The sequence below is a fragment of the Mobula hypostoma genome, chromosome 5 (assembly GCF_963921235.1).
Source record: "Mobula hypostoma chromosome 5, sMobHyp1.1, whole genome shotgun sequence".
NCBI lineage: Eukaryota > Metazoa > Chordata > Chondrichthyes > Myliobatiformes > Myliobatidae > Mobula > Mobula hypostoma.
This window is the reverse complement of record NC_086101.1, coordinates 10386683-10402926: the sequence shown is the minus strand read 5'-3', so window position 1 is coordinate 10402926 and position 16244 is coordinate 10386683. Positions and strand designations below refer to the sequence as shown.

Below are 16244 nucleotides of genomic sequence, written 5' to 3'. Positions count from 1 at the left end.
TGGTCACAGGCAGGATTGACTTCCTATGACGCTCTGTGCTGCATCTTGGTGGAACGAGCCTCTGGCTGAATGTACTCCTCTGCCCACCCAGTACATTATGTAGTGGATGGGAGACATTGACCAAGATGGCATGCAACTTAGACCGCATCCTCTTTTCAGACACCACTGTGAGAGAGTCCAGTTCCATCCCCATAACATCACTGGCCTTACGGATGAGTTTGTTGATTCTGTTGGTGTCTGCTACCCTCAGCCTGCTGCCCCAGCACACAACAGCAAACATGATCGCACTGGTCACCACAGACTCGTAGAACATCCTCAGCATCGTCCGGCAGATGTTAAAGGACCTCAGTCTCCTCAGGAAATAGAGATGGCTCTGACCCTTCTACCAGGCCCAAGCTGGACAGAAAAACCCAAATTACAACAAAAAATTTGTTGCAGAAAGTTTAATGCATTCCAAGTGCTCATAGACCAAAATTTGAGGGCTGAAGTAGCAATTTTATATAGACATTGTCCAGTCGTCATATTTTTTTTAAATAAACTGCAAAAAGCTGAGGCTTCATCACTACTCCCAATCAAATATCTCTCCTGGCGTCGAGAGGCTCCATCACTACTCCCAATCAAACTTGATGACACAAAGGTTGGAGGTGTTGTGGATAGTGTGGAGGGCTGTCAGAGGTTACATTGGGACATCGATAGGATACAAAACTGGGCTGAGAAGTGGAAGATGGAGATTTACCCAGATAAGTGTGAGGTGGTTCATTTGGTCTAGTCAAATGTGACAAAAGAATATAGTATTAATGGTAAGACTCTTGGCAGTGTGGAGGATCAGAGGGATCTTGGGGACCCCATCCATAGGACACTCAAAGCTGCTGTGCAGGATGACTGTGTGGTTAAGAAGGTATACGGTGCATTGACCTTCATCAACCATGGGATTGAGTTTAAGAGCTGAGGGGTAACGTTACAGCTATATAGGACCCTGGTCAGACCCCATTTGGAGTACTGTGCTCATTTCTGGTCACCTCACTACAGGAAGGATGTGGAAACTGTCGAAAGGGTGCAGAGGAGATTTATAAGGATGTTGCCTGGATTTGGGAGCAGGCCTCATGAGAATAGGTTGTGTGAACCTGGCCTTTTGGCCTTGGAACAACAGAGGATGAGAGATGACCTGACAGAGGTGTGTAAGATGATGAGAGGCATTGATCATGGAGATAGTCAGAGGCTTTTTCCCTGGGCTGAAACGGCAAACACAAGAGGGCACAGGTTTAAGGTGCTTGGAAGGAGGTACAGAGGAGATGTCAGGGGTAAGTTTTTAACGCAGAGAGTGGTGAATGCGAGGAATGGGCTGCCGGCAATAGTGGTGGAGGCTGATATGACTGGGTCTTTTAAGAGACTCCTGGATAAGTACATGGAGCTTAAGAAAATAGAGGGCTACAGGTAGCCCTTGGTAATTTCTAAAGTAAGTATGTTCGGCACAGCATCGTGGGGTGAAGGTCCTGTATTCTGCAGTAGATTTTCTATGTTTCTATCACACTTGGCATCATGCCAAAGAGAAATAAAACCCTAATGCAGAAAGTAGCCTACTTAACAAACATTTTTCATCATATGAACTAGTTGAACAAGTTTCTGAATTTCCTGGAGAAAACGTTTTGACTTCAAATGACAAGATTCTTGGATTTAAAAGGATACTGAATCTTTGAAAAAATCATGTTGCAAAAGGAAATATTGAAAAGTTTCCACAGCTGTTTGGGCTTGAGAGTGAGGAAGGGTATCAGAAAGTCTCGACTCTAAATGAAAGTCACCTGGAAGAACTGCAAAACAAAACTGAACAGTATTTTTCCTCCCTTTCATAGAAACATAGAAACATAGAAAATAGGTGCAGGAGTAGGCCATTCGGCCCTTCGAGCCTGCACTGCCATTTATTATGATCATGGCTGATCATCCAACTCAGAACCCAGCCTTCCCTCCATACACCCGACCCCTGTAGCCACAAGGGCCATATCTAACTCCCTCTTAAACATAGCCAATGAACTGGCCTCAACAGTTTGCTGTGGCAGAGAATTCCACAGATTCACCACTCTCTGTGTGAAGAAGTTTTTCCTAATCTCGGTCCTAAAAGGCTTCCCCTCTATCCTCAAACTGTGACCCCTCGTTCTGGAACTCCCCAACATCGGGAACAATCTTCCCGCATCTAGCCTGCCCAATCCCTTTCGGATCTTATACGTTTCAATCAGATCCCCCCTCAATCTTCTAAATTCCAACGAGTACAAGCCCAGTTCATCCAGTCTTTCTTCATATGAAAGACCTGCCATCCCAGGAATCAATCTGGTGAACCTTCTTTGTACTCCCTCTATGGCAAAGATGTCTTTCCTCAGATTAGGGGACCAAAACTGCACACGATACTCCAGGTGTGGTCTCACCAAGGCCTTGTACAACTGCAGTAGTACCTCCCTGCTCCTGTACTCGAATCCTCTCGCTATAAATGCCAGCATACCGTTCGCCTTTTTCACCGCCTGCTGTACCTGCATGCCCACTTTCAATGACTGGTGTATAATGACACCCAGGTCTCGTTGCACCTCCCCTTTTCCTAATCGGCCACCATTCAGATAATAATCTGTTTTCCTATTTTTGCCACCAAAGTGGATAACTTCACATTTATCCACATTAAATTGCATCTGCCATGAGTTTGCCCACTCACCCAACCTATCCAAGTCACCCTGCATCCTCTTAGCATCCTCCTCACTGCTAACACTGCTGCCCAGCTTCGTGTCATCCGCAAACTTGGAGATGCTGCATTTAATTCCCTCATCCAAGTCATTAATATATATTGTAAACAACTGGGGTCCCAGCACTGAGCCTTGCGGTACCCCACTAGTCACCGCCTGCCATTTTGAAAAGGTCCCGTTTATTCCCACTCTTTGCTTCCTGTCTGCTAACCAATTCTCCACCCACACCAATACCTTACCCCCAATACCGTGTGCTTTAAGTTTGCACACTAATCTCCTGTGTGGGACCTTGTCAAAAGCCTTTTGAAAATCCAAATATACCACATCCACTGGTTCTCCCCTATCCACTCTACTAGTTACATCCTCAAAAAATTCTATGAGATTCGTCAGACATGATTTTCCTTTCACAAATCCATGCTGACTTTGTCCGATCATTTCTCTGCTTTCCAAATGTGCTGTTATCACATCCTTGATAACTGACTCCAGCAGTTTCCCCACCACCGACGTTAGGCTAACTGGCCTATAATTCCCCGGTTTCTCTCTCCCTCCTTTTTTAAAAAGTGGGGTTACATTAGCCACCCTCAACTCAAGTGTATGACTTGTTGAGGGAATCTTTCTCTGAATCTTCTGCTCAGTCTGAGAGCCTGACTTTGAAGGAAGAGGAAGAACTTTGTGAGCTGCACTCTGATCATGCACTCAGGATTAGATTTAATGACCTGACCCTGGATAAATTCTGGATTTCTATAGAAGAAGAGTATCTTGCCATTGGAAAGCAATGAACATTTTGCTGCAGATTTCAACTTCTTACACGTGTGAGCAAGCTTTTTTTTGCTGAACAAGCAACAAGAGCAAGGATAAAAATCATCTCATTTCAGCTGAAGGTGAAATCCATGTGTGCTTATCTCAAGTTCGACCCAGTATTGAAAAATTTATTTTGTTTGCCTTATGAGTTTTTAAAATTCATGGAAGGGAAAGAAAGAGATTAATTCCAAGAAAGGTTAGCTGAGCTTAACTATGTTTCCTTTTCAAGAAAGGCCAGCTAAAAATACATCCTCTATTCAAAAGAGCATTGACAATTATTTTTGAATTATTATATCTACAGCCTACTGATCACACTAATGTACCATGAGCTGCAGATATAATTTTGATGCAGGGGTTCCCTGAGATCTAAAAATTATTTCAATAGTTCTTCCAGGGAAAAAGTTTGAGAAAGGCTGCTGTAAATATCTGCATGACAATTTTCCTCTGTGATTAATTGTTTGGAGATATACACCAGAATTAGGCAGATGCAAGTTCCTGATGACAAGTAACCAACACACCCTGGAATCTAGCAGAAATGGTTCCTCCCACCACAGAGTACCCCCACACCCCAATGGCCTATGTGAGTGGTTTCACCGTTCCTCAAAGGCTGCTCTGAGGGCTTCCCTGACCTATGGGTCTTGGCATAATCATCTCGTGTGGGTCCTCCTGAGGCTCAGAACAGCTCCAAGAGGACCTGCAGTCATCCATGGCTGTTGGTATAAGGGCAGCCATTACGAGACCCAGGTGATTTCATTCCTGACACCGTGACTGCCTTGTCGACCATTCAAAACGTGCCACCCTCTTCAGTAAATTCAATTCCTTTTCACCTATTCCCACCTCCCGTCATGGTGCACAGCACACTTGGCTTCCATTCCACCTACATTCCACCTCGTTTGTTTTCATCCGACGTGATGCACACCAACATCCCCTTAGACCCCTAACAACGACCCATTCCACATTTTGGAATGGGGAGAAAAGACTTTTATCACAGATAAGAGGGGTAAACCTGAACATATTTCAGTAGATCACCTTAATCCAACCCACCAGGATGTGGAGGATTCCGCTACCAGGCACCTGGCATCACAACGTGACCATGAGTGTGTCAACACTCCTCTGGAGGAGCCGAGGCACCTGCTGTCCCTCCTCCCATGGAACACAGAACCTGAGCTGGGCAGCTCGTCCAAACTCCGGACAGGGTCACAATGCCGGTTTTAGTGAAGTATGGGGGGTTATATGGTAATGTAATCAGTGAAAACATATATAATTAACAACCACAGACACTGAGTTGGAGCTTCATATTAAACGCTGATCTGACTTAATTACATTAAGTTTTTTAACCATGCATTGTGTTCAGGGCTTGGAGTACAATAAAGGGGTTGTTTTGACGTTTCTTAAACATAAGATGCCTTCACCATTTTTATTTGTGAAAACCTGCAATGTTCTCTAAAGGCAGAGTGCACTGAGGAAAAGCTTTTGGATGGAAGGTCGACTTTCGGGTGCACAGAGCCCAAAATGTGCAGATTTCACAGTGAAGGGCATTTGAACAAGATGTTCCTAACTTGCCATTCACGGCCTGTTTGACATTCCCTTACACACATCATATCATTTATATGTCATGACCTTGGCACAGAGCCTAATGATGACTCAGCTTCACAAATATTGCTGGTGCAAAACACTCTTTGCTTTCTCAACTTACAAGATTGGTACATCAATTATTCTTGAGGATGTGGTGATGTTTTGCTTCCTTGAACTGCTCCGTTACTTCTGGTGAATGTCTCCCAGTGTTGCTGGGGAGGGTGTTCCACCATTCAGACACTGCTGGGGAAGGGATTCCTATACAGGGTGTGTCTGAGCCACCAAATGCAATGCTGGTAAAAAGGGAAAGGCCCAGCAAGGAATCGTAGGAATCCAGGACCACTGGAGTCCCGATGAAGGGTCTCAGCCCAGAACAGTGACTTCTAATTCTTCTCCATAGATGCTGCCTGACCTGTCAGAACTCCTCCAGCATTTGCTGAGTTACTCTGGATTTTCAGCATCTGCAGAATTGTCCGTCTGTGTCTGCGCGCATATGCGTGCGTGTGTCTACATGTTTAATGGTTTTCCTGTGATTCATGGGAGTTGTAGCTGATGTGATTGTGGGGGTTTGATTAGGTACACACCAAAAACTAAACTTAATACTCTCATACATTTCATCTATCTCACAAATTAATACATATAAAAGTCAGCAATTTATAGTTTTTCACCAAATAAGAAGCTCTTGAAAACGTTTTTGTAATTACAGACATCTATAATCTCACTTTCAAGGATAGGAATGGGACATTCATTCATTGCAGTTAAATAGAGTGAACAATTTCATAAGTTACTAAATATAAAACACTTTATCTTCTGATTCCATGTGTCTACTCTGTGAGATAAAGAAACATAATTAAACAAGATTTTGTGGTAATTACCTTGGAGTGAGATGAGAATCTCGTTCAGTAACAGCAGAGTGCAGTGAATCACTTTCATCTCAGCAGAAGAGTCGAGAGGCTGACAAGCTGGGAGAGGGGTTGTCGGGAGGGGGAGTAGGGTAGTGGTGGACTGAGGGGGGGCGGAGAGAGAGAGAGAGATGTTATTCCTGTCATTTGATGGAAGCTGTGAGCATTCCCTCCCTCACTGTCCTCAGCACCAATGTTCACCAACCCCACTCCCAATAACCTGAGAAAAAATGCCCTTGGCCTCTCCACACAAGGTAGGAACAAGTTACTGGGCAAAGGAGCACCAGGTTCATCACTGAGCCCCCACCTCACTTTAGAAATGTAGGGAACATTTCTAACCAACAAACTTGTATTAAAATAGGGAAATTATTGTCAAGATTTTCATAATTAGATTAGCAAAATGTATTTACATACTCCAGAACACTATGATGTTCAATAATATAAAGGTACAATCATCACAGTGTCATATTAGTAAAAATATTGTTCCTGTACATGTTTAAACCAGTTATTCCCGAAGATTCAACAACACTCTGACCAGTGCTGGCAAGACCAATGGGAATTGTAGTTGGGAAATATTGCTGAGGTGCTGTCAGGAAGTATAGGATTCCTGTTCTCTCATATGTGGAGAATTTATTCATCATTTAAGCCACAAAAGCACTAGATCCTTTGATAACTAGCATGTTTTATGGACTTTGATAGATTTACAAAACGGAACAGGATGGAACTCCTGATTTTTCTCGGCAGTTGATCGGGACATGACTGCGCAAACGCGTGCAAGTCGGTCTGTGAGGCAGCGGGAGTATTTAAAAGAGAGCAGTTTGACGGAGCGGGCGACGGAGTAGAGAGAGACAGAGTAGGAAGGCTTTGTCTCGAGGGGCTTCGGCGAGCAGAGGCTGAGGACGAGCTTCACTCACAGTGAGGTAAGGCCAGGTAAGTTCCTTTAAAAGGAGAACGATCTGCAGCGGTATTTTATTTGAAGCAAGGAAGGCGGCGAGGCTGTAGCGTATTCGGGAGGTCATGACAGCTGAGATCGGCCCCATGGTTTGTTCCTCCTACAGCATGAGGGAAATCAGGGATACTTCCAGTGTCCCTGACGACTATGTGTGCAGGAAATGTGTCCAGCTGCAGCTTCTGGCAGACCGCATTGAGCGGCTGGAGCTGCGATTGGATTCATACTGGAGCATCCGCGATGCTGAGAAAGTCGAGAATAGCACGTTCAGTGAGTTGGCCACACCACAGGTAAAGGCTACACAGGCAGAAAGGGAATGGGTGGCCACTAAACAGCGTAGCAATTGGCAGGAAGTGCAGGAGTCCCCTGAGGTCATCTCCCTCCTAAACAGATATACTGTTGGGGGAGATGTCTCATCAGGGGAAGACAGCAGCAGCTGAGTTCATGGCACATGGGTGGCTCTGCGGCACAGGAGGGAACAGAAAGGAATGGGAGAGCTATAGTGATAGGGGATTCGATTGTAAGGGGAATAGACAGGCGTTTCTGCGGCCGCAAACGAGACTCCAAGAGGGTATGTTGCCTCCCTGGTGTAAGGGTCAAGGACGTCTCTGAGCGGCTGCAGGACATTCTGGAGTGGGAGGGTGAACAGCCAGTGGTCGTGGTGCACATAGGTACCAACGATATAGGAAAAAAATGGGATGAGGTCCTACAAGGTGAATTTAGGGAGTTAGGAGATAAACTAAAAAGTAGGACCACAAAGGTAATAATCTCTGGATTACTACCAGTGCCACGTGCTAGTCAGAGTAGAAATAGCAGGATATATCAGATGAATACGTGGCTTGAAAAATGGTGCAAGGGGGAGGGATTCAAATTTCTGGGGCATTGGAACCAGTTCTGGAGGAGATGGGACCGGTACAAACACCTGGGCTGGACTGGAAACAATGTCCTAGGGGGAACGTTTGCTACTGTTGTTCAGGAGGATTTAAACTAATGTGGCAGGGGGATGGGAACAAGTGCAGAGAGACAGAGGGGTGTAAAATGAGGGTAGAAGCAAAAAGTAGTAAGGTGAAAAGTAAAAGTGGCAGGCCAGCAAATCCAGGGCAAAAATCAAAAAGGGCCACTTTCAAAATAATTGTATAAAGGCCAAGAGTGTTGTAAAAGCAAGCCTGAAGGCTTTGTGTGTCAATGCAAGGAGCATTCGTAACAAGGTGGATGAATTGAAAGTGCAGATTGTTATTAATGAATATGATATAGTTGGGATTACAGAGACATGGCTCCAGGGTGACCAAGGATGGGAGCTCAACAGTCAGGGATATTCAATATTCAGGAGGGATAGACGTGAAAGGAGGTGGGGTAGCATTGCTAGAGAGGAGATTAACGCAATAGAAAGGAAGGACATTAGCCGGGAGGATGTGGAATCGATATGGGTAGAGCTGCATAACACTAAGGGGCAGAAAACGCTGGTGGGAGTTGTGTACAGGCCACCTAACAGTAGTAGTGAGGTTGGGGATGGCATTAAACAGGAAATTAGAAATGCGTGCAATAAAGGAACAGCAGTTATAATGGGCGACTTCCATCTACATATAGATTGGGTGAACCAAATTGGTAAGGGTGCTGAGCGAGAGGATTTCTTGGAACGTATGCAGGATGGTTTTATGAACCAACATGTCGAGGAACCAACTACAGAGCAGGCCATTCTAGACTGGGTATTGAGCAATGAGGAAGGGTTAATTAGCAATCTTGTCGTGCGAGGCCCCTCGGGTAAAATGGTGGAATTCTTCACTAAGATGGAGAGTGATATAGTTAATTCAGAAACAAAGGTTCTGAAATTAAAGAAGGGTAACTTTGAAGGTATGAGACGTGAATTAGCTAAGATAGACTGGCAAATGATACTTAAAGGGTTGACGGTGGATATGCAATGGCAAGCATTTAAAGATCGCATGGATGAACTACAACAATTGTTCATCCCAGTTTGGCAAAAGAATAAATCAAGGAAGGTAGTGCACCCATGGCTGACAAGAGTAATTAGGGATAGTATCAATTCCAAACAAGAAGCATACAAATTAGCCAGAAAAAACGGCACACCTGAGGACTGGGAGAAATTCAGAGTCCAGAAGAGGAGGACAAAGGGCTTAATTAGGAAAGGGAAAAAAGATTATGAGAGAAAGCTGGCAGGGAACATAAACTGACTGTAAAAGCTTTTATAGATATGTGAAGAGAAAAAGATTGGTTAAGACAAATGTACGTCTCTTACAGTCAGAAACAGGTGAATTGATCATGGGAACAAGGACATGGCAGATCAATTGAATAACTACTTTTTGGTTCTGTCTTCACTAAGGAGGACACAAATAATCTTCCGGAAATAGTAGGGGACAGAGGATCTAGTGAGATAGAGGAACTGAGGGAAATACATGTTACTCGGGGAATGGTGTTAGGTAAATTGAAGGGATTAAAGGCAGATAAATCCCCAGGGCCAGATGGTCTGCATCCCAGAGTGCTTAAGGAAGTAGCCAGAGAAATAGTGGATGCATTAGTCATAATTTTTCAAAACTCTTTAGATTCTGGACTCGTTCCTGAGGATTGGAGGGTGAATAATGTAACCCCGCTTTTTAAAAAAGGAGGGAGAGAGAAACTGGGGAATTATAGACCAGTTAGCCTAACATCGGTGGTGGGGAAAATGCTAGAGTCAGTTATCAAAGATGTGATAACAGCACATTTGGAAAGCAGTGAAATCATCGGACAAAGTCAGCTTGGACTTGTGAAAGGAAAATCATCTCTGACAAATCTCATAAGAATTTTATGAGGATGTAACTAGTAGAGTGGATGGGGCAGAACCAGTGGATGTGGTATATTTGGATTTTCAAAAGGCTTTTAACAAGGTCCCACACAGGAGATTAGTGTGCAAACTTAAAGCACATGGTATTGGGGGTAAGGTATTGGTGTGGGTGGAGAATTGGTTAGCAGACAGGAAGCAAAGAGTGGGAATAAACAGGACCTTTTCAGAATGGCAGGCAGTGACTGCAAGGGTACCGCAAGGCTCAGTGCTGGGTCCCCAGTTGTTTACAATATATATTAATGACTTAGTTGAGGGAATTAAATGCAGCATCTCCAAGTTTGCGGATGACACGAAGCTGGGCGGCAGTGTTAGCTGTGAGGAGGATGCTAAGAGGATGCAGGGTGACTTGGATAGGTTAGGTGAGTGGGCAAATTCATGGCAAATGCAATTTAATGTGGATAAATGTGAGGTTATCCACTTTGATGGCAAAAACAGGAAAACAGATTATTATCTGAATGGTGCCCGATTAGGAAAAGGGGAAGTGCAACGAGACCTGGGTGTCATGATACACCAGTCATTGAAAGTGGGCATGCAAGTACAGCAGGCAGTGAAAAAGGCGAATGGTATGCTGGCATTAATAGCGAGAGGATTCGAGTACAGGAGCAGGGAGGTACTACTGCAGTTGTACAAGGCCTTGGTGAGACCACACCTGGAGTATTGTGTGCAGTTTTGGTCCCCTAATCTGAGGAAAGACATCCTTGCCATAGAGGGAGTACAAAGAAGGTTCACCAGATTGATTCCTGGGATGGCAGGACTTTCATATGATGAAAGACTGGATGAACTAGGCTTATACTCGTTGGAATTTAGAAGATTGAGGGGGGATCTGATTGAAACGTATAAAATCCTAAAGGGATTGGACAGGCTAGATGCAGGAAGATTGTTCCCGATGTTGGGGGTCACAGTTTGAGGATAAAGGGGAAGCCTTTTAGGACCGAGATTAGGAAAAACTTCTTCACACAGAGAGTGGTGAATCTGTGGAATTCTCTGCCACAGGAAACAGTTGAGGCCAGTTCATTGGCTATATTTAAGAGGGAGTTAGATATGGCCCTTGTGGCTAAAGGGATCGGGGGTATGGAGAGAAAGCAGGTACAGGGTTCTGAGTTGGACGATCAGCCATAATCATACTGAATGGTGGTGCAGGCTCGAAAGGCCGAATGGCCTGCTCCTGCACCTATTTTCTATGTTTCTATGGAAACAGGCCAGCAGGTCCACAAAATTTGTGCTAACACCAAACACCCACTGACATTAATCCTGCCCTAACTCATTTTATTCTCCTCACATTCACATCAACTCACCAAATGTTCCTCTGGTCATTACAGTATTTACAGCAACCAAATAGCCAACCAATCTGAGAGTTTATGAGATCTGTGAGGAAACTAAGCATGCAGTGCAAACCTGCACAGTCACAGAGAAAATGTGTAAATTCCACAAACAAGCCTTAAGGTCAGGATTACAGCTTGATCATTTAAACTCTGAACCAATAATACTATATGAGCCACAAAGTTTATCATGACCAACACATGCAGTGCGATTTCACACAAAGGGCCAGCAAGTGATCGAGCAACTGAAGAACCTGGCTGTAAACAGTGACAGAGTACAATCAACACTTCCACTGTCAAAAACTGAACTTAATGTATTTTGTGTCATTTCTTGCTTTCCATAAAATATGCACAAGGAGAAATTCCCCCAAAGTTTAAGCAAATGGCCAAGTATTGATTAACTCCAGAAGAGTTACGTGCACTCTAGGCTTTTAATACATGGCAAAGAATAAGGGGTAAAATTGTGGAAATGAAAGAGAACTTGGACAAAATTGTTCAGTTCAACAACACTGTTGTTCAGAAATGGAAAATTATATGCAAGTAACATATATTGTGCTGTATACCAAATTTCTGAAGACTTCAGCAGGCCAGGCAACATTTGCAAAGAAAATGAGTCAACATTTTGGGCCAAGGACCTTTCATCAGAATGGCAAAAATAAGAAGACAAGTTTGCTTTAAGTTGCAAATTCCTGCACAGTGGGGAGAAGGTATAATGCCTGTGATAGGGTGCAGACCAGGGTTGTTATCAGAACTATTAGTAAAAAAAAACAGCTAATACTGTCAAGAAGGAGAGAAACACCAGCGTTAAGTTCCCGACGGCTGATATGAATGAGGAGTATCTGTATGATAATGATGAGGAGCTGTGCCTAGAATCTGGGAGTCTGAAAACACAGAAGCCAGTGGGGCAGGGTATTAAACTGGGTTCACATTAAACTCAGAAAGGATTGTCAGCTTAGAAAGGAAGGAAGGTGTTTGACCCCCACCCACACACAATTTTAAAGGATTTCTATGTGAAGATCCATGTAGAAGTACAAGCTACTCACACCTTCCACAAGACCCAAACTCTTCTCCAGATCTCAAAAGAAGCAGTTGTGCATGAACTGGGCTGTCTGAAGAGACATGGTATTCTATCCCATTTGAGCTGTGATTGGGTTGCTCCCATTTCCCGTCATTCCAAAGCAGAGTGAAACAGTGATGCCGTGGGACTAAATTGCTACATGAAAGTTCATACAGTACACATAACTCAATTTTTTTGAAACTGGGCAGGCAAATGGATTCAGTAAGATGAATTTATCCACCTGTAAAACAGCAGATGGGCCTGAATCCAGTGACTGACGTGTCTTACAATTAACTCACACAAAGGGCATGTGGAGGTTAAACAGCACCAGAGTTTATGTACTGTGCAACAGATGAGATTTTGGATCAGCTGATTATGTTCTTTGCTTCATTTGTGATATCCTGGTTTCAATATGGAGCTACCAGGAGTAGTGATGGTCAGACTGTAGTCTTAATGGAATCAGCATCAGCATGCAAAATGCCAATTTTCACAAATATTAAGCATTACATGGCCTGTCAAACTGATGCTCAAGTTCAAGGCCTCAGAGCAAAGTCGATGCAAATCTCAAAGTACCACCTTCAGCTGATGCAGCCAAACTCAGGTCAGTCTTGAGTTTGTTGAATTATTAGCTGTCAATCGTCATGCAACTACTTCAGGAGTCAGCTTGACCAGAGGCCAGATAGAATTGGTCTCCTGCATTGCAGAAAAGCACTAACTTTTACAGGTCACTGGCACACTACAGTTCAGAGACGTATTGCTAAGGTCATTGCTAAGAGAAGAAGTATAACATAGCAAAGACAAGTGGGAAGCCGGAGTATTGGGAAACTTTTAAAGAGTAACAGAAGGTAACTAAAAAGGTAATACATGGAGAAAAAATGAGGTACGAACGTAAACTAGCGAAGAATATAAAGGAGGATAGTAAAAGCTTCTTTAGGTATGTGAAAAGGATAAAAATAGTTAAGACCAAAATTGGGCTCTTGAAGACAGAAACGGGTGAATTTATTATGGGGAACAAGGAAATGGCAGACGAGTTGAACAGGTACTTTGGATCTGTCTTCACTGGGGAAGACACAAACAATCTCCCAGATGTAATAGTGGCCAAAAGACCTAGAGTAATGGATGAATTGAAGGAAATTTATATTAGGCAGGAAATGGTGTTGGATAGGCTGTTGGGTCTGAAGGCTGATAAGTCCCCGGGACCTGATGGTCTGCATCCCAGGGTACTTAAGGAGGTGGCTTTAGAAATCGTGGACGCATTGGTAATTATTTTCCAATGTTCTATAGATTCAGGATCAGTTCCTGTGGATTGGAGGGTGGCTAATGTTGTCCCTCTCTTCAAGAAGGGAGGAAGAGAGAAAACAGGGAATTATAGACTGGTTAGCCTGACGTCGGTGGTGGGAAAGATGCTGGAGTCAATTATAAAAGATGAAATTACGACACATCTGGATAGTGGTAACAGGATTGGTCCGAGTCAGCATGGATTTACAAAGGGGAAATCACGCTTGACTAATCTTCTGGAATTTTTTTAGGATATAACTATGAAAATGGACAAGGGAGAGCCAGTGGATGTAGTGTACCTGAAGTTTCAGAAAGCCTTTGATAAAGTCCCACATAGGAGATTAGTGGGCAAAATTAGGGCACATGGTATTGGGGGCAGAGTACTGACATGGATTGAAAATTGGCTGGCTGACAGAAAACAAAGAGTAGCGATTAAAGGGTCCCTTTCGGAATGGCAGGCGGTGACCAGTGGGGTACCGCAGGGTTCAGTGCTGGGACCGCAGCTGTTTACAATATATATTAATGATTTAGAGGAGGGAATTAAAAGTAACATTAGCAAATTTGCCGATGACACAAACCTGGGAGGCAGTGTGAAATGTGAGGAGGATGTTATGAGAATGCAGGGTGACTTGGATAGGCTGGGTGAGTGGGCAGATGCATGGCAGATGCAGTTTAATGTGGATAAATGTGAGGTTATCCACTTTGGTGGTAAGAACAGGAAGGCAGATTATTATCTAAATGGTGACAAGTTAGGAAAAGGGGAAGCACAACGAGATCTAGGTGTTCTTGTACATCAGTCACTGAAAGCAAGCATGCAGGTACAGCAGGCAGTGAAGAAAGCTAAAGGCATGCTGGCCTTCATAACAAGGGGAATTGATTATAAGAGCAGAGGTCCTTCTGCAGCTGTACAGGGCCCTGGTGAGACCACACCTGGAGTACTGTGTGCAGTTTTGCTCTCCAAATTTGAGGAAGGACATTCTTGCTATAGAGGGAGTGCAGCGTAGGTTCACAAGGTTAATTCCCGGGATGGTGGGACTGTCATATGTCCAAGGATTGGAGCGACTGGGCTTGTGTACTCTGGAATTTAGAAGGCTGAGAGGGGATCTTATTGAAACATATAAGATTATTAAGGGATTGAACACGCTGCAGGCAGGAAGCATGTTCCCGCTGATGGGTGAGTCCAAAACCAGAAGCCACAGTTTAAGAATAAGGGGTAGGCCATTTAGAACGGAGTTGAGGAAAAACTTTTTCAGCCAGGGAGTGGTGGATATGTGGAATGCTCTGCCCCAGAAGGCTGTGGAGGCCAAGTCTCTGGATGCTTTCAAAAAAGAGATGGATAGAGCTCTTAAAGATAGCGGAATCAAAGGTTATGGTGATAAGGCAGGAACTGGATACTGATGCTGGATGATCAGCCATGATCACAGTGAATGGCGGTGCTGGCTCGAAGGGCCGAATGGCCTACTCCTGCACCTATTGTCTATTGTGAGCAACAAGCAAATTTCCTGAAGAAACAATATGGAATCGTCCTTTCAAGAAGCTCAGATTTACACTCAATAGGGAAGCCCGATATTCTGAGCTATGACTTTTTGACAAGAAGGATCAGCAATTTACGGATTAGGACTGTATCCAGTGGGGTTCTCCACTACGACTCTCTGAAGTTGAGGAAATAGTTACTGAGTATCACCCTCGTATTTCAGACCAGCTCTTGGCCATGACTAGATCAAGACGGAGAATTTGAGAGTCAGTGTTTTGTCAAGCTGCTGAAAATCCACCTCTCCAAAGCCCCTCCATGTGTGGAACTGCCTGCAGACAAACAATGTCTGCTGGTCACAATTTGTGTCCACTCAAAATGTCTGGAAATGCTTCCCGCAGAGTGACTGTGACTAACAGGACTGTGGGTCCTGGGAGACAATTGCTTGCAACTTTTAGATTATCAAGAGTAATGGTGCTGCTTCTTCACTTCAATCAGTGACACTGGTTCCATCCCGACCTCAGTCTGGGACTGTCTGTTGGGAGTTGCACAGTCTGAGACTGATGGGTTTCCCCTGGGAGCTCCAGTGTCCTCCCACATCCCGAAGATGGGTTGGTTGATAGGTTAATCGGCTGCTGTAAATTCCCCTACTTTATTTGGCACTCAAGAGTAATAAGTTTCTGGGGTAAATACAGGGAAATAGAACAAAAGTCACTGCTGTTGGATTCCACACAGACTCCCTGAGCCAAATGGGCTCCCCCCATAACAAATAAAATATGAGGTTCAGAAAATTCAAATCACACTTTTGTCAGAAAAACAGGACATTCAGATAATTATCCCAAACAGTCTGTTGGTGTACATGCTCCATGCCGTCCTCCTCTTCTCAGTACACAATATCCAGCTCATCTCTAACCATCAATCTCCTGTATGAGTTTTTAAAGACTTCCAACAAGACCCCTCTCCCAACCACCGACTGAATCAATAAGCGATGGAAATATGAAATGTGCAACAAGACAGCCCCGGAAACACAAATAACAAGAGTGAAAGCGGAGGGAGGAGTGGGATCTCTCCAATGAGCTGTGCAGTTTGCCCCAACACCCAGACCCGGGAAGCCCCCACAGCCTTGCCAATGAGTTTCAGTGCGGGGAACAGGAAGTTTCCCTCCTTCCTCCTTCCAGACAATTAGTGCCTGTCACAGTCTGAAAGATAGGTCACAGAAGAGGCGGAAGAGCAAGGCTTTAGAAATTAGGACAACAAAGAGGTGGTCGCTGGAGACAGAGGAGTGGCTACAGGATTGCTTCGAGTCAGCAGACTGGGCCCTGTTCAAGGACTT

The 16244-nt window shown here is 44.2% G+C and overlaps 1 protein-coding gene across 1 annotated transcript in view; it reads right to left on the bottom strand.

Moving 5' to 3' along the window:
• Nucleotides 1-16244, bottom strand: part of LOC134346574 (butyrophilin subfamily 3 member A1-like) — a 141840-nt gene that overhangs the window by 119468 nt on the left and 6128 nt on the right. The window contains exon 2 of the mRNA XM_063047991.1: nt 5975-6104. Coding sequence (XP_062904061.1) covers nt 5975-6032 — 58 coding nt within the window. The 5' untranslated portion in view covers nt 6033-6104. The remainder of the gene's footprint in view (nt 1-5974; nt 6105-16244) is intronic.